The sequence below is a fragment of the Bos javanicus genome, chromosome 22 (assembly GCF_032452875.1).
Source record: "Bos javanicus breed banteng chromosome 22, ARS-OSU_banteng_1.0, whole genome shotgun sequence".
NCBI classification, from domain to species: domain Eukaryota; kingdom Metazoa; phylum Chordata; class Mammalia; order Artiodactyla; family Bovidae; genus Bos; species Bos javanicus.
The window spans coordinates 39,062,903-39,086,591 of NC_083889.1; the positions used below are offsets into that span (position 1 = coordinate 39,062,903).

General features: G+C 39.9%; 1 protein-coding gene across 3 annotated transcripts in view; it reads right to left on the minus strand.

The window, feature by feature from the left end:
- Positions 1–2,128: 2,128 nt before the first annotated feature.
- The window catches only part of PTPRG (protein tyrosine phosphatase receptor type G), a 777,275-nt gene continuing 755,714 nt past the window's right edge, over positions 2,129–23,689 (minus strand). For all 3 annotated transcript variants that reach the window (XM_061396518.1, XM_061396519.1, XM_061396517.1), the window contains 4 exons: positions 21,866–22,012; positions 20,757–20,899; positions 7,280–7,415; positions 2,129–6,701 (listed from right to left, as the gene is read on the minus strand). In XM_061396518.1, the coding sequence (XP_061252502.1) occupies positions 6,555–6,701; positions 7,280–7,415; positions 20,757–20,899; positions 21,866–22,012 (573 nt within the window). In that variant the 3' untranslated portion in view covers positions 2,129–6,554. The remainder of the gene's footprint in view (positions 6,702–7,279; positions 7,416–20,756; positions 20,900–21,865; positions 22,013–23,689) is intronic.

Consider the following 23,689-nt stretch of genomic DNA (forward strand, 5'->3'; position numbering starts at 1 on the left):
CCATGAAGTGATGGGATCAGATGCCATGATCTTAGTTTTCTGAATATTGAGCTTTAAGCCAACTTTTTCACTCTCCTCTTTCACTTTCATCAAGAGGCTCTTTAGTCCTTCACTTTCTGCCATAAGGGTGGTGCTAAGGGTGGTGCATATCTGAAGTTATTGATATTTCTCCCGGCAATCTTGATTCCAGCTTGTGCTTCCTCCAGCCCAGTGTTTCTCATGATGTACTCTGCATATAAGTTAAATAAGCAGGTTGACAATATACAGCCTTGACATACTCCTTTTCCTATTTGGAACCAGTCTGTTGTTCCATGTCCAGTTCTAACTGTTGCTTCCTGACTTGCATATAGATTTCTCAAGAGGCAGGTCAGGTGGTCTGGTATTCCCATCTCTTTCAGAATTTTCCAGTTTATTGTGATCCACATAGTCAAAGGCTTTGGCATAGTCAATAAAGCAGAAATAGATGTTTTTCTGGAACTCTCTTGCTTTTTCCATGATCCAGTGGATGTTGGCAATTTGATCTCTGGTTCTTCTGCCTTTTCGAAAACCAGCTTGAACATCAGGAAGTTCACGGTTCATGTATTGCTGAAGCCTGGCTTGGAGAATTTTGAGCATTAATTACTAGTGTGTCAGATGAGTGAAATTGTGCGGTAGTTTGAGCATTCTTTGGCATTGCCTTCTTTCTTCCAAAAGAAAGGCAATGACATATATATGTATATGTGTGTGTGTGTGTGTGTATATATATGTATAAATATATATGTATATATACATGTGAACAGTAAGAGGTAAAGTTGTACTTTTAAAACAATTACAGTGAAATATACCAACAACAGATGATAATTTGAAAAATCATGTGCAGCTGCTCGGAGGATCCAGGCAAGGTAGACTGGTGATGGGCAGGTAGATGTGATGGGACAGGCGTAGACTCTGGTGAACTGGAGAGAGCACTCATCACCTAAAGGGGCAACAGCTCCTCCTCTGCGGCTCATGACCCCCAAGTGAGAACAAGAGCCTGGGGCTGTAACAATGCACGTTTTCAAAGAACTTGAAATCTAAATCTTACTGTAAAAAGTCTTTACTTTTTAGATGTTGGAAACTAATAACTGTGATAGAGATGATGGCCTCAATATATCTGTAGTGCGAATACGATCTACAGGTCAACAGTTTGTGACCACTCATGTACTCTCTGATAGAGAGGATTGAACCCCTGTGGGTGTTGGAGTAAGGCCTCCCAGGTGGCGTGAGTGGTAAAGAATCCACCTGCCAGTGCTGGAGATGGCGGTTCGATCGCTTCGCCGGGAAGATCCCCTGGAGAAGGAAATGGCGACCCATTTTGGTATTCTTGCCTGGAGAATCCCATGGACTGGCAGGCTGCGGTCCATAGGGTCACAGAGTCAGATGTGACGGGGAGACTGAGCAGGCAGACAAAGGGTTACATTAGGAGAGTTTCATTCTTTTGTACTGAGCGTTGTAGGTACCACAAGAAGGATTAATACGCTGTTTGTTAAATTCCCAGTTACTTTTGGAGAGTGAATGATCAGTTCTTTATCTTGCTGGAAAGAAAAATTGGAGCCACAGTGATGAGTTGAATTCCTGATGTAGTGCTGCTCAAAGTTCAGAGAATGGTGGACCCAAGCTGCCCAGCCGGGGACTTGTGTTTGGAGATGGCAAAATGTCTGCTCAGTAGAAGGAGTTCCAGGATCTTATGTATGCATTTCATAGATCCTCCCAAAGTCTTGCCAACAAATGTCTCTCATTCTACAAAGTAAATACTTAGAGGGAGGAGTTGCTCCAAATCTATTTGATACACTGGATAAGACAATAATTCTACTTATAATTTAGCAGGAGGTTCATAAAGCGAGCAAAGTTTCATTTGACAAGCCGGTGAAATATTACTGTTTACTCTTTAAAGGGTTAGGGCTATGCATGTTTACTGAGTAAATGTCTTTACTCAGAAAAGACATTTCTGTGGTTTTCTGCCTGTGTGAAGATGACTCCTAATAATGATTTACTACCATGAAAACTAAGACCAAGGGTCTGTGTGTATAAATGTGAGCTATTAAAAGAAAAGAGTAATCTGATATTATTGGATGTAGGTATTTTCTTAGAAATGCTCAGCACTAATGAATACATCAAAAACCATACTTTATTTTATGTATAGCAATACAATTTACATATTAAATAACACTATAATAGAATGATTTGATATACTTTTAAACAGAAGAAAAAAGGGAAAAATTTCAGGTTACAAAACCCCTCCCCCCGAACAAATTAAAAAAAACAAAAACAGCACTTTATCCAAATGGGTCAATGCAACAAATGTATTCAGTGTGACTAATTATGTCTAATTCCTATTGCACAAATGGTCAATGACATTATAAAAGGAAACCCAACTGTCACAATCACTGCCTCAAAGAAATAACACGTGTTGGATTCTTTTGGAATGCAAAGATGGTTCCTGCTACTTCAATACACAGAAAGTTGAATTCACATATCCACCACAAAGGAAAAAAAAAAAACTATGACAGAATTGAAACTAGAAAAAAATTAGCTTTATATGAAAATATAAAATTCTATGATTATATACCATAGATACAAAGTTCCCAGAAGATGCTTATCCAAGCAACAAAATATTTACAGTTTTAATGATTTTCACTATTTCAAAATGAAGTGAAAGAAACGTGAATCCACACAAAGGCTGAATTTTTTTTTCCTTTTTTTAAGAAACAATGGCTACTTGCTAGTTTCAAATGTCCTAACAAAAAAGGAGTCACTACCCCAAATGTTGGAGAGTTGCGACATTTTATAAAATCGTTTGTCTCCTTTTCTGGAGATGTTTTATTTCTTAAAACTCAAGATTATTTTTCTTGAAATTAATTATCCTCTGTAGAAAATGCTTCCCTTTGCAAATATTTAACAAAAATACTAAAAACAGTTTAACAGCTAAGACAAAGTAGAGGCCAAATACCATTCTTACAACTCCTTCCGGTTCGTCGCATGCCTTCTTTCTAGAGATAAGTGAAGCCAATATTGTATGTTAGATGGCAGCTATGGGCAAGCGCAGAGGGGCAAGTGAGATTACAGCTGTTTAAAAAAAAAAAGCAGGCATTTTCCCTTCACATAAAAATTCACTGGCACCATTTGAACATAAACTCTAGGACTTAGGAGTTGGAAGTGCATTTCCCAATATAACTTGCTAGATTCTTACGACAAACTACGTTTTTGATTATTATTTCCTAAATTATGATGAGTTTGGGTTTCTTTCTTAAATTTTTTTGCTTACAATTAGTATGTGTCTTTGGTAAATTGGTATCTATATTTTAAGTTTTAAATACAGTATATATGCGTTTAAGAAAATTCGTAACAAGGCAGTTGTGCTGTGTCATTATAAAATAATTAAGGTTATCTGTTGATTTCAATATGTCACTCCGGGCTAAAACCTCCAGCCACCAGACCCTAAATGCCAGAAACATCTCTGACCTTGCTGAACTTTTCAACTTGAAATTGACTCTGAAAGCTCCAAGGCATAAAAATTAGGAAAAACAACTCACCTCATCTTAATCATCTTGAATTTCAGAAGGAAACTTTTTTTTTTTGAATATAAAAGACAGTATTGTAACTTTTAGAGGCAGGTAGGTTCTTAGTGGCAATAAGGTGTGTTTTCTCTGATCTTTGCAATTCATTTTCAATGTGTGCCTTCTGCTTACCTAGAACTCATACACTCTGAAAGCTTATTTTTATAACACAGCACACAGTAATTTGCAATAGCTATTTCCTTTCCTCCTGAGTGCATGGGCTAAATGATTATTTAGTTAACCAATGCGCTTCTGTCTCAAAGAAAACACCATCTTTGAAACTCTTTGCCTCTGGAAAGATACAAGCGTGTATTTGCCAATGCCGTATGAAGAATTATAGGATGCACTCTATAGTCAAAGTGAGGAACTGCTGACTATAATTATTCTCCGTGAAGTGTTTGGACCATTTTGGCAAGATGGGCAGACAGCAGTTGCTTGTGGTTCAGTGGGTTAGGGTTTGTAGATTTTGGTTCAGGCCCACTACAGACACTCAAATGCTCACAGAGGAATTCTAAGCCATCCTTGTGATGTTTCTGTTTTATCTCCAACCTCTCTCTCTATCGTGAGTCTGAAACCCATGGAAGAGATGGTCACAGAATTGGAGGGTATCAATGTCCATGGATTGGGCCCTCTGTAATAGCACAGATGGTGAAGGACAGGGAAGCCTGGCGGGCTGCAGTCTACGGGGTTGTAAAGAGGCGGACACGACTGAGTGAACAATAACACAGAAGGGAACACTTGCCATGTGTCCTGAACAAATTAGAGGGGCCGCAAACCCCAACCTGAATGTTACTTCTGAAAGTCAGGTCCACTGTGTCATCTACTGAGGAGAGTCAGCTCATGTCAACACTCTGTGCAGCTGAAGTGAGCTCCGTAATGGACTCCAGTGACCTAGCTCTTGCCACGAGGAGGTGAAACCGTGCTGAAACCTTCCCCTTCCTGGTCTCTCTCAGGTCAGCCCATGGCGGTAGAGTTGGTGAGGTCAGGATTTTCCCTCAGGTGTCAGGCAGAGGCTCCGCACGTCACCTCCGATGGGAGCGGAGGGCCGGTGAGCGAGCCTGTGTCCTCCACCACACACAGCTGGGCTCTCTTGTCCACATTTTCTCAAGCAAGCCCTCACAGTCAGTGAGGTGTGGACTACCCTGTGTGGCTGAACCTGTGCCATGAGGAGATGAGATGAACCCTGGCAAGTTACGTTGTTTATGAAAACTTGGCTGACCTGGCCCATGTGTTAGAAATCCCAGGCCAGGAGGACCAAAGCTTTGGTCCTTTGAGCTCCGCTCTGACAAACTTCATGGAAAATCAACTCAGGATAAACAGAGTCTCAGTGCTGCTTATCACGGATGTTTTAATGCCTAGCCAGACAGCATGGTCATAGCCAGTGTGACCTGTTGGTAGATGTTTATTGACATAAAAAAGTAAAAACCACCAAAACCCTTTTCCTCTTCACAGGCTGAGTCCTGGTGATGGCTTAACTTGTGACAGAAGTCACCTCTCAAAAGCAATATGCACCAGAAGAAACGGATCTCAGTAAGTAGCTTATCTTTCTAACTTGCTGAACTGAAATTTCTTGTGAATGCTCCTGATTTTCCCACGATGGATGGCAGGGTGAATGTGGCTCTGGGAAATTACCTCCTTGGGCTCTGTGTCCCTAGGAGCAGTGTCTCTTACTGAAGTGAACCTGTTTTTGAGGCTAAAATACATAAAAGCATACAAAGCTGTCTCCTACTGTTAAGAACTCTTTGAAAATGTCACTGTTACCTTTCACTCAAGATTCTAATTGTCTCTCTCCAAGTCAGATTTCTCCATGTGGAGGAACCTAGATGGTCCCAAGACTTTTTGTTAATTAATACAATATTTTCAGTTTAAGTAGAAGAATGCATGTAATTAACGAGTTTTATCATGAAATATTTGACAAAAAAAAAAGGAAAGAAAAGAATGTAAGAATGTTAACTCTATAGGTAGTTTTTATTAGATTGCTATATGAGTAATAGTAATATTTTCTAGGACTACTTTCAAAATTACACACCTGCCAAGATTTGCATTATTCCACCTGCCAAGAGGTATGAAATTATAAACCATGAGGCATTAATGAAGACTCACTAAAGGGTTTCATAACTGGAGTTATGTAAAATATTGCCATCTCTCTTTTGTAAAAGATGGCCCTGATTTGGGGGGCAGGGATGTAACTATTTCAGAGAGTCAAAACGGAAATAACACACACTATCCACATAGCTACTGTGAAAACTGTAATACAGAGATATCCTTTATTTTGACACAGTTGGGCATTTTTTAAAGCTAGGAATATAACTTTGAAACTAGGAAGTGATGTTCACATCAGATGACTCTTAAACCTTCTTGTTTCTTAATGGACACCTTCACACATCACAAATGGGACTCTCTCAAGGCCAGGACATGGACAGACCTTCAGAGTAGCTCCCCCCACCCACTATTCTTTAAAAGAAAACTGCTCATCCACTCCATTAAAACACAGAAGGCATACAGAAGTACTGAGCAGTGCCTTAAAAAATAGGAGAGGACTGAGGAAAAGGACAGCATTGCCTGCTGGGAGGATGCAGCTGCTTTAGCAAGAATAATAATAATTAAAAAAAAAAAAATCAAGAGTCACTGTCCTAACAAAGACCTTCACTATACTGAATTAAAAAGTAGCATGTATGGTGGTGTGGAATGTCACGTCAGGGTTTGCTGTAGTATCAGATTATAGGCAGTAACACTGATCAGATAGTGCAAACTAGGTAAAACCGCGTCTCACTGTGGGAAATGAACTGGAGTGCAAATGCTCAGTAGGATACCATTAAGACATAAAATGGCAAAAAATAAATATCAAAACTTTTATCAGTGTAAAAAAGTAACTGGGTTATCATATAACCTAGACCTAGAGTCTGGCAAAAAAAAGGCCTCAAGAAAGTTCTCAGTCTTCAGAAGGTTTACAAATGAAGCACTCTTTCACGATTCCAGTCACACCAGCGACTCCATGCTCTCGGCAGGGTCCGACTCGTCCGCGGTGAGAGCAGCGCCGTTTCTGTCCACTGTCATGGGGCCGTTTCCGTTCTCTTTAGTGCTGACCAAGCTGAGCATCGCTTTGTAGACAAACTGGTACTGTTCCTGGAGAACGAGAGGAAGATGGTTTTATAGCCGAAGAACAGCTTCATCTCATTTCACTGCAGGTAAAAATACTGATTAAAAATGTAACTATGAAAAATACACTAGAGACATGGGAATATATGTCTATGTGCTTGAAGAAACTTACAAAATCATCTGTGGAATCCGTTATGATCAAAACCGATACCTGCTTTGTGTTCTCTACATCTCTTACCTTGGAATGAGTTCTCAGTGTTGATGGTCCACTAAGATAATAAGAAATCTGTACTTTATCTTCAGAAAACACTATATACTCTAGAAAGCAGAGTTTGTCAAGCTCAGCACTTCTGACACGTGGGCCGGAGAATCCTTTATTGCAGAGGGCCATCTCAGGTGTGCTGTGTTTAGCAGTGTCCCTGGGCTCCACTCACTTAACTCCACCCCCACTGGTGATCATTAAAAAAGGGTCTCTGACATTGCCCAACATCCCCTAGGGGGCAAAATTACTCCACCTTCACCCCCACTGAGAGCTACTGTTGTACAGGGTGAGGCTGAGTTTCAACTGATGTTGTACAGGTTCTGCAAATAAGCACAGTACTTACAATGTCTGTAAATACTCCAGGCCTCATCAGATTGATCATTTTTGCAACCTGGAACACATCCACGGCATTTTCATTCTCCAGTTGCTGGGACAAGGTGGTGAGAGCGCACAACATTCCTGCTGAAACCGCGCCATACCTTGGGGGCAACAAAAGAAAAAGCTATTGCAGAATCACTAGAAGACTGAATATACTGGAATGAGGTCACCATCACGCATTTCTATAGAAGCTAGGGAGCCTGTATTGATACCTAATCTAGAACACAAAAATGAATGAAATGCTGACAAGGGAAGAGATTTTAAGGTTAGCATAAAGGTGACACTTGTTCATAAATGTGGCCTCTGTTGAGACTGGTTTATCAGATGTTTAACTTGATGTCTAATTTGAAAAGTTCAAAATTAGACTTGCGAGGGCAATAAGAAGACTTGATGTGAGGGAAGAGTTGGGTGATATGATAGGAAAAATAATATGAGGATTTTAATTGGAGGCTATGAACTAAGTAGAAAGAGGTAAAAAGCTCTGGAAAAAAAAATTTTTTTTTTTAATTCCAAATGGCTAAACTGAACTTCCAGAATCTGAATAAAAATGGAAATCTATGGCCCAAAAGGCAGTCAGAAATTTTTCACAGTGAGTTTCGTATTTAGTAATTATTTCTGGCATGGAAGTGGAACTTTCCAAGTATGACCACCTTCTATAAAATTCTTGGAAAAATATGTTTCTCTTTGCTTCACACACAGGCAGAAAAAAGGCTTAGAAAGGGTAGCAGGTATTTTCATCAGGCCATTTCAAAATGCTTTCTTGACTCCAGTATTTAAGAAATATTCTCCTGCAATTTTCTACCCCATTACATTCAATTGTTTAATTCATTGGAACCTTATTCTTGTTTTGATGTAAGGTAGTGGTCTGACTTTAGTGGTTTTTCCAGTAGATAACTACTGTGCCAGCATGTTACAGTTAACAGTCTCCTCTTTCCTCGCAGATTTAAGCTGCCTCTTTAATAATTTGCCAAATTCTCATATACACAGGCCTCATTCTGAACTCTCTAGTTTGGCCTTTAATCTGCTTCTCTGTTTTTTGATACTGTATTTCCCCACAGTTGTTTACATTCCCTTAGGTTTTTAGTAGTCTTGATACTTGATGAAGCAGGTTTACACAATAGTCTTGGCTGCTAGCTGTACAGTTACTGTTTCACTTTTAGGGCTTCAGACATATGTATTTGCATTTTTCACTTGTACACTCATTTCCATACACCTCTACCCTCCTACCTCATCCCATTCTACCTTATATTAACTGAGATTGGACTGTCAAGGAATATAAAAAGTTGTTGGGATTTTGGTTAGGCTGCATTGAATATCTTAAGTAGATCTGAGGCAGTAAACCTCTTTTTGAGCTTTTCTGTTCATGAACATATCTTTCCTTCCATTTACTCAGGTCTTTTATAGTTTTCAAGTAGATTTTATAGTTTTCTACATGTTGTTGCTGTTGTTTAGTTGCTAAGTCGTGTCTGACTCTCTTGGGACCCCATGGATTATAGCCCACAATGGCACCCCACTCCAGTACTCTCGCCTGGAAAATCCCATGGATGGAGGAGCCTGGTAGGCTGTAGTTCATGGGGTCGCCAAGAGTTGGACACGACTGAAAGACCTCCCTTTCAGTTTTCACTTTCATGCACTGGAGAAGGAAATGGCAACCCACTCCAGTGTTCTTGCCTGGAGAATCCCAGGGACGGGGAGCCTGGTGGGCTGCCGTCTGTGGGGTCGCACAGAGTCGGACACGACTGAAGCGACTTAGCAGCAGCAGCAGCAGCAGGCTCTTCCATCCATGGGATCCTCCAGACAAGAAAACTGCCATTTCCTTCTCCAGGGGATCTTCCTGACCCAGTGATCCAACCCCCGTCTCCGGCGCTGCCTACATTGGCAGGCAGGTTCTTCACCACTGAGTCACCAGGAAAGTCCAGTTTTCTGTGTAGTCTTTCCCAGTGTCATTTTAGGGTGATTCCTAGGTAGGTTCTGTTATTCCAAAGAATGGCCTCTCTTTAGGACATCAGTGTTTGGTTTCAGTGGATATATATAGGGAAGTTGTTGATTTTTCACATGGTGAACTTGTATTCAGCCATGTAGAACTTTAAGTTCTAATTGTGGATTCTCTAGGTCAGTTGGCTACACCGTCATCTGCCAATAATGTCTTTCTTTTATTCCTCTTACATCTTTTGCTTTTACTGCGGTGGATAGGATATCAGTAGTCTTCCACTCTGACACTGGAAAGAGGTACCATATTGTGTTATGGTAAAGCGTCTACTCTCTTAATATTAAATAAAAGTATTTCTATAGGCGTCTGAGAAGTAACATTTAACAAGTTAAAGAGAATGCTTTTGACTTTAAGTTTGCTCAGTGTTTTCTTTTGGGGATGGGGATCATGAATGGGTGTCATTTTATTGTATGTTTTCAAACATCTATAAGTTTAAAAAAGTTCCTAAAGTCCTGAATTCACTGAGAGCAGTTTTTTTGGTACCATTTAACTAGCTCTGTATTTCTGGGAGAAATCTTTTTAAATGATGTGTGTAATTCTTTCAATATAACACACTGGGTTTTATTTGACAGCAATTTCTTCAGATGTTTGTATCCATATTCAAGTAAGTTAACAATGGCTTATACTGTTCCATTCCATTCTGGTGTTAGCTTTGTCTGTTTTCTTAATCAAGGTTACATTACATGTTTTCTCTGTGTGCTACTGTTCAAGCGTAGCCTGGTCAAAATGTAGTGGGCCTCAACAGGTTGAAAACTACGTACCAGGCTTATAAGTACTTTACATGTGCCAATGATTTTAATTCTCAGAAAAATCTAGGTACTATTAACATCCCCATTTTGAGGTTGAATAAATGCACATCCAGGTAAGTAACTGAGGTCATAGCTTGGGAGATGAGAGTTTTTTGCTGGGGCTGATACATGTCGGGGGCTCAAAATGAAGTACCATATGTTCCCTAAGTATCGTTTATTATGATTAGGTAGGCTTAACAATTTATTGGTATAGCATTATAAATAGTTTAAAATGTTTATTTCATTTCCTTTAAAACATTTATATAATTTTTAACCTGTTAGTAAAATACAAAGAATAGTTAAGTAACACTTACGGCTCGGTCACTAAACTAAAACAATCATCAGCTTGCACCTGGTCTTATTTCATGTCTATTTCCGCCACATGTGTTTTGAAGCAAACCCCAGATTTTAAATTCATTAATAAATCAGTATAAAATTCCAAAAGATAAGGACTTTAAAAATAAACATCATCTTATCACAATTAACAATTTTTAAAACATTTGAGGACTACAGGTTAAGTGGTAGATTTATTTTCTTCCCCAATGGTAAATTGTGCCTTCTCTGCTTTTTCCACCATTTTCCAGAGTTATCTCTTGTTAATAAAATTTAAGCAATAAAGTTGATCTGCTTCCCGGGTGGCTCAGATGGTAAAGCGTCTGCCTGCATTGCGGGAGACCCAGGTTCGATCTTGGGTCAGGAAGATCCCCTGGAGAAGGAAATGGCAATCCACTCCAGTACTCTTGCCTGGAAAATTCCATGGATGGAGGAGCCTGGTGGGCTACAGTCCATGGGGCAGCAAAGAGTCGGACACAACTGAGCAACTTCACTTTCACTTTCATCCTTGCCTCTATTTCATTACTATTTGCTTTCTTAGTACATTTTGTGGATTTATTTAGTTCTTTTTCTGGCTTTTCCAGTTGAAAGCTTAGTTTTTTGTTTTTTTTAATATTTTCTCCAATATATGGAGATATATATACACACACACACATTTTTTTCCCCTTCTGAGTGTGTATACTGTTAGGTTTTGAAATGTAGTGACTTCAGCATCATTTAGTTTTAGGAATCTGTAATTTCTATTTTCACTACCTCTTTAACCTATGAGTTATCTCTAATACCAGACGTAAGGACTTCAGGGTCTGGGTGTAAGAATTTGGGGTCTCATTTCTTTGCTGGTTTCTAAATAATGCATTATAATCAATGAATGTTGCCTTGTTATAATTTACCGGTTTTTTTTTTAGAACGTATTCAAGTTCCATTTATGGTAATTATAAATAAACCATCTGTGTCTGAAGAGACGAGCCTCTGTGTTAAAAATTGGTCAGCAATTTGACTCCACAGTCAAAGTGGGGCAGTACTGATTCTGAGTAATGGACCGTAGCCTGGATCCTTACTCCAGCTTAAAGTAACAACTACTGTAGGTTCAAATCCAGTAAAGTTTACATGTGAATCATCATCTTGAGATTCTCAGTGATGGTCGGGGTGTTTAAGCAGTCTTTACTCCCCCAATTTGAACTCCTAGTAGTTCCTCGACTACATACTGTGTTTCTTCCACCGTCCCTGCTTTTGTCTTTCTCGCCCTTGTACTTGCAATGTCCTTCTCTTGGGTACAGACTTTAACATTTACATATTTAATTTAGAAATGTTTAAATAAAAAAAAAAAAGAACTTTAGAAATACAGTTGACTTATAATGTTGTGCCAATCTCTGCTGTATACCAAAGTGACTCAGTTAAACACATGTATACATTCTTTTTATTTTTTTACTCTTTTCCATGAGAGTTTATGCCGGAAAGTTCCCTGTGGAATATACAATAAGACCATGTTGTTTATCTGTCCTCTGTATAATAGGTTGCACCTACAGACCCCAAACGCCCCATCTACCCCTCCCACTCCCCTCCTCCCGCTTCGCAAGCACAGGTCTGACCTCTGTATGAGTGAGTCTGTTTCTGTTTGCAGGTAGGTGCATCTGTGCTGTATTTTAAATTCCACAAATAAGTGATACCCTATGGTATTTGTCTTCCTCTGACTGACTTCACTTAGTATGATATTCTCTAGGTCCATCCACGTGGCTGCAATGACATTATTTCATTCTTTTTAGTGCGAGTGTAGCATTCCACTGTGTACACTTCTTCTTTATCCATTCCTCTGTTGATGGGGGTACATACTGTTATAGGCCACTACTGGATCAGCCTTGGTAATTATGGTTTTCAGATCTTTCCTCTGAATGTTACTATTCATTGTGTCCTGATAATTCATTTTAATGTCTCATCCCTTTATTCAGTTGTTAGAGAATCTTCAGCCATGATTTTTTTTCCAGCTTTTTTTCTTCCTCTTTCATCTCTCTCTCCATAGATCATCCCTTAGACCGATGTCAGACCTTCTGTATTTGACTTCCACATCTGAGTCTAATTGCAGTTTTGTCCATTCTACTACTAGCCCGTCTCTTATCCTTTCCATTTATTAGCCTCTAATTTGTTCTAATTTCATAATAAGTGTTTTTGATTCATTTCATTAAATCTTTAGATCTCTGTGTGTATTATTTTTAAAACAGTTACAACTGCTGTTTTAACTCTAATTCACTGTATTTTTTCTTCTTGGTCATCATGTTGTCTTTCTTCAGATTCTAAAATGAACTCTGAGTTTTACCTTCTCATTGTAGCATAGCTGGGATTTCCCACCTCCTCCACCCCAATCATTTGTATTAATCTTTTTCAACATTTAACCTTTTAATCTCTGCTTAATTTGTTCTAGTGAAACTGTTAGGATCTCTTTTCCTTCTCCCTTTCAAGCTAACCATAGCCATTAGTTAGGAAAGTCAGGAATTGCATGTTTTATTATGCAGTGCGCACTCCATGTGGGATTACTCTGCCCTTTGCCTGGGTTGTCTTTCCTTAATACTTAGCCACTCTTAAATAAGTACCTAAATAAAAGGAAATTCCTACAAAATAAGACTTTAAACACGACTAGAAACTAGGTCAAATCAATCAAATGCACAGATACTTTAAAGTATCAGTCTTGAAAGACTGAAAAAGGCCATTCTTTTTCAGAAGTTTGGGAATTCAGGAGGATTAAAGGATGTTTGTCAAGTCTCCTGCATTTGCACTTCACATTACAGAGACTTGGTGGAAAAATGACACAGGTAATTTATAACTTAGCTAATACAAGAATAGTATATAAATTCCCTGGTTTGGTAGTTTGCCACTTTCTTAAAGGGCCCCCTTGAGGGCAACTGTGCTCTAACTCTTAGCTGTTACAATGTAATCTCATCTTCCTCTGTCAATGCCTCAAAGAAATGAAAGCAAATTCCCAATGTACAGGAATGTTTTCAAGTGGCTCTGTCTATATTCATTTGAAGAGACATTGGGGTTCCTTGTATCATCAGGGTGTATAATACCTATGGCCTTTTGCCATTTAATTACACTGTTTACAACTTCATATAATTATTGTTGAAAGCAACTACTTTGTATAATAACAATTATTGTTGTTTTGCTTTTACAATGTTTTAAAAATCATAACCAAGATGGCAATGCAGGGGTAAAAACCCTGTCACTATGAAGGAAGTGAAGCTTCCTTTCAAAATCATTATGGCAGGAAGGAAAACAGAGTTAAAGCCTGAATGTACATTAATCTTAGAATAATAAGACTTTTGGAAGTAGATGAGAAAATAAAGGCAAGTTATTCTGACTGGTGTGAGATTTACATAACTGTAACTTTGATTTGCATTTCTCTAATAATGAGCCGTGCTGAGCATCTTTTCACGTGCCTGGTAGTCATCTGTATGTCTCCTTTGGGAAATGTCTATTTAGGTCTTCTGCCCACTTTTTGTTGGGGTTGTTTATTTTAGGATATTGAGCTGCATGAGCTGTTTGTATATTTTGGAGACTAATCCCTAGTTGGTTACAGAGTTGGCAAGTATCTTCTCCCATTCTGGGGGCTGTCTTTTTGTTGTCTGTGGTTTCCTTTATTTGTGCAAAAGCTTTTGAGTTTAATTAGGTCTCATGTGTTTCTTATTTCCATTATACAGGAGATGGATCAAAACAGATACTGCTATAACTTATGTCAAAGAGTGTTGTTCTATGTTTTCTTCTAAGAACTTTATAGAGTCTGGTCTTGCCTTTAGGTTTTTAATTCGTTTAGTTATTTTTGTGTATGGTGTTGGTTGTTATTGTTCAGCTGCTCAGTCATGTCGGACTCTTTGTGACCCCATGGACTGGAGCAGCCAGGCTTCCCTGTCCATCACCATCTCCCAGAGTTTGTTCAGACTCATGTCCATCCAGCCATCTCGTCCTCTGTCATCCCCTTCTCCTGCCCTCAATCTTTCTCAGCATCAGAGTCTTTTCCAATGAGCTGGCTCTTCACATCAGGTGGCCAAAGTATGGGAGCTTCAGCATCAGTCCTTCCAAAGAATATTCAGGGTTGATTACCTTTAGGATGGACTGGTTGGATCTCCTTGCAGTCCAAGGGACTCTCAAGAGTCTTCTCCAACACCAGAGGTCAAAAGCATCAATACTTTGGTGCTCAGCCTTCTTTATGGTCCAGCTCTCACATTCATACATGACTACTGGAAAAACCACAGTTTTGACTAGACCATTGTCAGCAAAGTAATGTTTCTGCTTTTTAATGTGCTATGTGGGTTTGTCACAGCTTTTCTTCCAAGGAGCAAGCATCTTTTAATTTCATGGCTGCAGTCACCATCTGCAGTGATTCTGGATGCCGCCCCCCCCCCCCGCCCCCGCCGCCTCAAATGAAGTCTGTCACTGTTTCCATTGTTTCCCCATTTGCCATGAAGTGATGGGACCAGATGCCATGACCTTAGGTTTTTGAATGTTGAGTTTTAAGCTAGCTCTTTTTCACTCTCCTCTTTCACTTTCATCAAGAGGCTCTTTAGTTCTTCAATTTCTGCCATATAAGGGTGGTGTCATCTGCATATCTGAGGTTATTGATAGTTCTCCTGGCAATCTTAATTCCAGCTTGTGCTTCATCCAGCCTGGCTTTGTTAGTAGTGATGCTTCCTAAGGCCCACCTGACTTCAGACTCCAGGATGTCTGGCTCTAGGTGAGTGAGATAACCACACCATCTTGGTTATCTAGGTCATGAAGATCTTTTTTGTATGGTTCTTCTGTGTATTCTTTCCACCTCTTCTTAATCTCTTCTGCTTCTGTTAGGTCCATACCATTGTGCCATTCATCTTTGCATGAAATGTTCCCTTGGTATCTCTAATTTTCTTGAAGTGATGTCTAGTCTTTTCCATTCTATTGTTTTCCTCTATTTCTTTGCACTGATCGCTGAGCAAGGCTTTCTTATCTCTCCTTGCTGTTCTTTGGAACTCTGCATTCAGATGGGTATATCTTTCCTTTTCTCCTTGGCCTTTAGCTTCTCTTTTCTCAGCTATTGGTAAGGCCTCCTCAGACAACCATTTTGCCTTTATGCATTTCTTTTTCTTGGGGATGGTTTTGATGACCACCTCCTGTACAATGTTATGAACCTCTGTCCATGGGTCTTCAGGCACACTATCAGATCTAATCCCTTGAATCTATTTGTCATTTCTGCTGTATAATCATTGGGTTTCCTTGGTAGTTCACCTGTAAAGAATCCACGTGCAATGTAGGAGACCTGAGTTTGATCCCTGGTTGGGAATGGGAAATAGATGGGGAAACAGTGGAAACAGTGTCAGACTTTACTTTTTTGGGCTCCAAAATCACTGCAGATGGTGACTGCAGCCATGAAATTAAAAGATGCTTACTCCTTGGAAGGAAAGTTATGTCCAATCTAGATAGCATATTCAAAAGCAGAGACATTACTTTGCCAAAAAAGGTCCATCTAGTCAAGGCTATGGTTTTTCCAGTAGTCATGTATGGATGTGAGAGTTGGACTGTGAAGAAGGCTGAGCGCTGAAGAATTGATGCTTTTGAACTGTGGTGTTGGAGAAGACTCTTGAGAGTCCCTTGGACTGCAAGGAGATCCAACCAGTCCATTCTGAAGGAAATCAGCCCTGGGATTTCTTTGGAGGGAATGATGCTGAAGTTGAAACTCCAGTACTTTGGCCACCTCATGCGAAGAGTTGACTCATTGGAAAGGACTCTATGCTGGGAGAGATTGGGGGCAGGAGGAGAAGGGGACGACAGAGGATGAGATGGCTGGATGGCATCACGGACTCAATGGACATGAGTCTGAGTGAACTCCGGGAGTTGGTGATGGACAGGGAGGCCTGGAGTGCTGCGATTCATGGGGTCGAGAAGAGTCGGACACGACTGAGCAACTGAACTGAACCGAACCCAGTCCAGTATTCTGGCCTGGAGAATTCCATGGACTGTAGAGTCCATGGAGTCGTAGAGTTCGACATGACTGAGCAACTTTCACTTTTTCACTGTATAATCATAAGAGATTTGATTTAGGTCAGACCTGAACGGCCTAGTGGTTTTCCCTACGTTCTTCAATTTGAGTCTGTATTTTGCAATCAGAAGTTCATGATCTGAGCCTCAGTCAGCTCCCCATCTTGTTTTTGCTGACTGTATACTGCTTCTCCATCTTCAGCTGCAAATAATATAATTAATCTGATTTTGGTACTGACCATCTGGTGATGTCTATGTGCATGGTGTTAGAGAACATTCAGATTTCATTTAAATGTAGGTGTCCAGTTTTCCCAGCACCACTTAATGAAAAGACTGTTTTTTCTCCATTGTATATTCTTGCCTCCTTTGTGTGTTAATTGACTGTAAGTGCAGGGGTTTATTTCTGCACTTTGTAACCTGTTCCACTGGTCTGTATTTCTGTAGCTTGTAGTATAGTCTGAAGTCAGGAAGCCTGATTCCTCCGGTTCTTTTTTCTTTCTCAGGCTTGCTTTGGTTATCTGGAACCTTCTGTGTTTCCATACAAATTAAAAAATCTCTTGTTCTAGTTCTATGAAAATGCCATTAGTAATTTGATAGGGATTCACCAAATCTGTAGATTAACCTGGGTAGTATATTTTAACATGTTCTTGGATTGGAAGAATCAATATTCTCTCTCTCCATCGGTTGGTGTAGTCTTCAAGTTCTTTCATCAGTCTCTTAACAGTTTTCAGAGTGCAGACCTTTTGCCTCCTTGGGTAGGTTTATTCCTAGGTATTTTATTCTTTTTGATGTGATGGTAAATAGGATTGTTTCTTTAACTGGAAATGCTTTACTGGTAATAATTTTTGAGCAAGGGGTCCTATGTTTTCCCTTTACCCAGGACCTTACACCTTAGTAGCTGGTGCTGGCTCTGCCTTGCTAACCAGATACATGTGCACACAGGCCCTAGGACCTCCCTTTGCAGCCCTCATTTCCTCACACAGGAAGAGCAGATCCTAAAATTACTCCCCTCATGGGGTGGTTTTGAGGATTAAAAGAAGGATTCAATTAGTTCTAATTGAGGGGGTGTCTTTACAGCAGCTGGTACAGAAAGCAGTCCATGTATTTCAGCATTTGCTATACATCTCAGGTCACAATTAACAATTATTGAAAACCCCCTAAAAGAGCTTTTGCTTATTTGGCCATTAGCTATCAGTCTTTATCAGACATTAGAGCTGAGAAAACACTGAAACACACAACCATGCAAGCACACACTCCCTTCGCTGTCAGAGTGGGGATGTCATCTGGGTCAGGTGGCTCTGAAAAACTCCACTGTACACTCAGGACAGAGTAAGAGTGAACAAGGCAACCGGTATCCTTGTATTATTCTGAAAACTGTTGTGTCCACTTGGAATACCTGGAAGGGTCTTAGGAGACCACCCTGCTGCCCTTCCCAATCGGGGACCCTCAGATCCCACTCTAAGAACTGCTGAATGAAATCAGCCCACTCTAGCATCCAACAGGGTGGCAGCATTCATACAAGAAACTAGCCTTTTCGTTCTGTAAGTGAAAGTCTAATCTACTACTGTCTCATAAAACGGTATTAGAACCATGACTGTGTTCCATGCTCTTCTTAGGAAAATAGGCTCTGTGTTTACCATTTGACAGTAATGATACAGATCAGCCTCTGGATAGGACTGTCTTGAGCAGACGAACATAGCAAGCTGAGAACAAAGCAGTTTGCCTTTAACCTATGCCTGTGCTCAAACTGAATGAGTGTACTTTTCGTTGATGAAGTTTTACCCTTAGAGATCGTTTTATCTAGAAACTCCATTCGCCTGGCACACAGCTGTAAGGACCAGGCAGACAGCACAGAGTTTGTGTGCTAGAAGTTTAACTCTCTGTCAGTGGAAGCACCCATCTATTTTTTGACAGAGCTTAAAAAACTTTGTAAATTGGCATTATAGTCCACAGATGAATGTAAGCAGGTAAAATAACAGAAACAGAACAAAAACAAGGCTCTCTGGGGAAAGTTCATATATAAGCACATACCCTGAATAACGGGTAGGTCATCCTAACTTGAAACACGGTACCAACTCATACCAGTATTATCTACTACCCACTGTTTGTCAGGCATGGGGCTTCACTCTACGGAGAATGGGACAAATGAGTTCACACTGCTGGTCTCTGCAGCGTGGGGCTGACAGTCATGGATATAAGCAGTGACAAGCGGATATGATAAACAGGAATGGCACTGGTAAAGATGTGCTGTCTGTGAATGATCACCTCTGGGATGAATCAGAGACAATTTCAAAGAGAGTGCCTTTTGAGGTGTGGGTGGAATGAGAGAACAGGAGGACTGGGATGGTAGCCAGAGGGCAGTAGACTTCAACCAGATTGCAGAAGGATTTGGAAAATGTACTGAAAGCGTGCGGAGCATCTGCAAGCCCTGGGGGCCAACGATACGTGGAGGTGAGGGGGCACAAGAAGGACTTTGATGTTTTTCTGGTTTGTACAACTAAGTGGATGGGAGCAGGATGGGAGGCTGAGTTCGGACCTACAGATACTAGACTTGAGGTGTCTGTAGGCTAGCAGGAAGGGATATTTAGAGGTGCAAAAGGTAAGATGGAAACTGAAAGTTAACTGGCATTCAGAGTGCTGTACTAGAGCAACTACTTAAAAGCTTCAAATTTGCTCAAGTAATGTAGAAAAATAATTTTAATGGACTCACTTCTCTCTTAAAAATGGTGGATAAATGAATGAACACTTGATCTTCGGGGGCTTTTCATCCAGCTCGCCTATGTAACATGTGAAGATGCACGAGTGTAGGATTAACTTGCTCTTTTCTTATTTAGACCTAAGAACAAGCTATATCTGATTAAGTCCAGAGCTAACATATGCAGCATGTAGTGTCAAATGCAAATCACTGCCTAAGACAATCCACCCCAAAGCTGTATGTAGATGAACGACTCAAACAGTTCTGTTAAAATTGTACTTTTTCCCCCCCTTTCTCCGTTCTCTAATATAAGATCAGCTGCATTCCTGACTTAAGGGCAGATCCTTGGAATACTATTAGTACCACAAAATCCATCACAAAACTGGGCAGCAGCATTAGCATTTGGTCTGAATTGCTAAAAGCTGGTAAAATCCAGAAGGTACCTGAAAAGCTAACCCAGATTAGTTGCGGGGGGGGGGGTACTCTGGAAGCAGTTCTCACTTTCTGCTATCACTGCATATCCTACAGACTAGGAGCAAGTACCTAGTTATTTTGAGGCTGTGTCATTTAAACACTACTGCTGGTGGTTTAGTTGCTAACTTTTGTCCAACTCTTGGGACACCATAGACTGTAGCCTCTAATTCTTCTTAATCTAATTAAGAGGCAGGCTAACATTTTGAAATAGTCACTATTTTAAAAAGACCATCAGACTCCTTGGAAGGAGCCAATCATGTGGCTTGCTTCAAACTGGTGAAGTACTGACCTCAGCCAGCAGTCTCTGTTCATTTCCTATGACAGCAACAGTTCAAGGCAAAGGCTTATTTTATAAGCTTTACTGTGAAATGTATCAATATCTACACTAGCAGAGGGGGTGGTAATTTAATAGTAAATGCCTAACAACTTGCTGGCTAAGGAAGCTACCTACCTTGGAACTTGGGGCAGAGGCTTGTGAGATTTGAAACCATCTGCCACCATCTGGCAGGTCAAGTCCCATCTATGAAGTCTGACTCCAGATAGTCATACACCATTAGGTATATCTAGGACCCTGTCCCCTCATTAAAGTGAGAGTACGCTGGGTCTGAACTCCATTCAGACACTTAGCAGCTTTGAGCTAGAAGCAAATCATGCTTTACCTTTAAACCTCCAGAGACGGTAACCTTCAAAACACATGGTAAACTATAAGTATTATTAAGAGTTAACTTTTTGATTACTAATCAACTAAACATATTTTAAAAGGTTTTCTACCTAGTGTTTGTTGAAAATCAGTGTAAGGATTTAAAGACAGTATAAACTATGACATGTAAATTAATATAAATGTAAACATGTAAATTATTGTCTAGTTTGTATTACTGAAACAGAAAACCTAGGAAAGCATGCAGATATATTGTGGTAGGCTAATACACAGTACTATCTAGAAAGATGAACCTATACTCCAGGAGAACCTGAAGCCTTTGACAAACTAAAATGCACATTTTACACAGGTACACACTAGAAACCGCACGTTCCCGGTAGAAACCACAACATATGCACATTAGAAATATCCTGGAATTGTCACACGCAGAGAGAGGGCTTGTGAAGTCTCTCTTTCCTCCCTCCTCCTATCACAGTGCAACAGGAAGATGAAAAAAACGGTACATACTCATCATGGACGATGGTGGGGCCATCCCTTGTCAAGGCCTCTTCCTTGATGACGTTGATAAGCTCAAAAGTACTGCTGATGGGGGCATCCGGGTTGGGCCATTTGGGACACTGGAAATGTCGAACTTCGAGGACATAGTCATCCTGCAAGCAGCATGACATGAGTCACAGGTCATTCTTCACTTCATCCTGTCTATAGTCTTAACAACTAGAACTTGCTCCTGGGGAAGTACATAGTATAGACAACTGAAAAATGTCATGATTGCCAGGAGACCCAAACCGCTCTGAGGAGGAAAGTACTGGGGAGGTCCGCCTGACAGGTAGCAAACGAGCTTGGTGGTGTGGTAGTGTAGTCGCTACACTTGTATCCGAATCCTATCTGACGCCATGAACCTCTGTCCAGGCTCCTCTGTCCATGGGATTCTCCAGGCAAGAATACTGGAGTGGGTTGCCATTTCCTTCTCCAGGGGAGCTTCCTGTCCCAGTGATTGAACCTGTGTCTCCTGAACTGCAGGCAGATTCTTTACTGCTAGGCCACCAGGGAAGCAACAAATGAGGTTATCATAGTGAAACAGAATCCTGTTCAGGCAAACATTTTAAGGGACAACAAACTATAAGAGACTTTATATCCTATTCTATCTTATCTATAAAAATAAAAACAAGGAAGGGGAAAGGACATCAGTATTTAATTTACTAAATAAGATAACTCCCCTCTTAACCACTCCATAGGAGGATAGTTAATTACTCATCAAAATGTTGTGTATTTTTTTTAATGTATAGTCTTAATATTATCACCTCTGCAACATATTCTATTGTAAGGCTTACATTTCTGATGGCAAAGTAACTACAGAGCTCTAGTATATTGTTCTTACAATCAGGTCAACAAGCCTATTTGTATGCATGCTTAATCAGAGGAACGGCTACATTTCATCCTTCCACCTGGAAAAAGCAAATACTTGAAGGAAGCAAAAAAGGAAGTGTGCACATTTAAAATTAGGTCATAAGACGCCCGCCGGGGCCTGTCCTCAGGGTGGCAGATTACTTCATTGTGACTTGGAATCACCCACGACCCAGATACAGCTGTTACCAAGGGCCTGAGGTTAGGGTTACCTGTGTAGCTTCAAGGATGAAGTCATGGATGATAATTTGCTCTTCATTAGAGAGGCACAGTCTGTCTTTGCTGATAAGGGTGACGGTAAAGGCCTCACAGTTCATGGATTCTTCTCGACTGGGCCAGTACACAAACTCATCTTCGGCCTACAGGCACCAAAGGAAAAAAAAATTTTTTTCTGCAGGGCTGTCAACCATTTGTTCTTCAATTTTCTTACCAATTTCTTATGTTTGCAATTTCCCATAATTCCCAGATCATCTTTTAAGTTTGGTTCATAGAATTATTGATATACTCATATTGCATCATGCTGAGGTCAGTGGTTATTATATTTTATTGTAAAACACAATCACTATTTTTTGGCATCTCTCATCTATGTTACTCTAACAACCAAAAAGGCTCCTTCTGTAGGGGATGTCTAACCCCTAGCTGAGAAATGCTGGGTAATGTAAGTGTGAGAATAAAAAAGGAGATATGATCTCCTATCAATTTTATTATTTCACAGTGGCTTAATGCAATTAAGATATGCTAATTGTTGTTCTATGGATTATGTTATTAAGAGTTCTACAGTTGACTAGCATTTTCCAAAAGACTTTTTGTAAACATTATCTTATGTACTTTTCTTAATACACTCGTGAGGGAAGGAGGTTTTTATCTTCCGTCTTTGTAGATGAAAACACCAAGGCTCAGACAGGTCCATAAATAAGCATGCTAGCTGTTAAGTATAAGGTGCTTTGTAAAAGGGCAGTTAAGCTGTCAATGTTAAGACTTCAAGTCTTTCAGTCTTGAATCAGGCAAGCTTTAAATGTTTGTCTATTTTAAGATTAAAGATAAATATTCAGTAACAGAAACTACAGTACATAAAATAGATAAGCAATAACAATTTACAGCTCAGGGAGCAATATTCAAATATCTTATAATAACCTGTAATGGAAAAGAATCAGAAAAAATAACTGAATCACTTAGCTTTACATCTGAAACTAATACAATATTCAGGCTTGATACTTGAATTCTTTCCCTGAAAACTATGAACAAAGATAACCGTTGCCTAGGTTGGAGACTGAGAAATACAATCATCATGGTGAGCCTTGTCTCCTTTTTCTCATCAGTTCAAATGGCAAATTACAGTTTGCTTGTAATATATAGATTTCTATGGGCATTTTCCTGAAAAAGCCTAGACACTATACTAGTGAAGTCAGAAATAATTCTGAATAATGTTCAAAGCAAGGTTTTGTTTAATCTTACATTGTTGCATTAGAAATGAGCCAACAGTCCAATAAGACTTATCACCCTTTCAAGTTTCAATATAGCTTATTGCCAAGTACATTTTTATTTTTAAAGCTCAGCATAAGGGGAAACAGATTAGCAATCGGGTTTAGTCTATACAAAAGAAGTCTGTAACTGTCTTGGATTTTAATACACTGTGCCCTAGGATATGGAATTAGGACCCTTTTAACAGATATTCTGGTGGATCAGCAGTAAAGAAGACACTTGCAATGCAGGAGACGTGGGTTTGATCCCTGAGTCAGGAAGATCCCCCGGAGGAGGGAATGGCAACCCACTCCAGTGTTCTTGCCTGGGAAATCCCATGCACAGAGGAGCCTGGTGGGCTACAGTCCATAGGGTTACAAAGTCAGACACCACTAAGCAACTAAAACAACAATGACATAATGATGAACAAGGCCTCTAAATTTGACCAAATACACAGATTAAGCATAGGACTGGATATGACCCTGAATAATCTGACTAAGCCTTAATTTCCGTATCGGAAAAGTAGGAATAATAAAACTATATACCCCAAATAACTATTATGATAATATGAATTA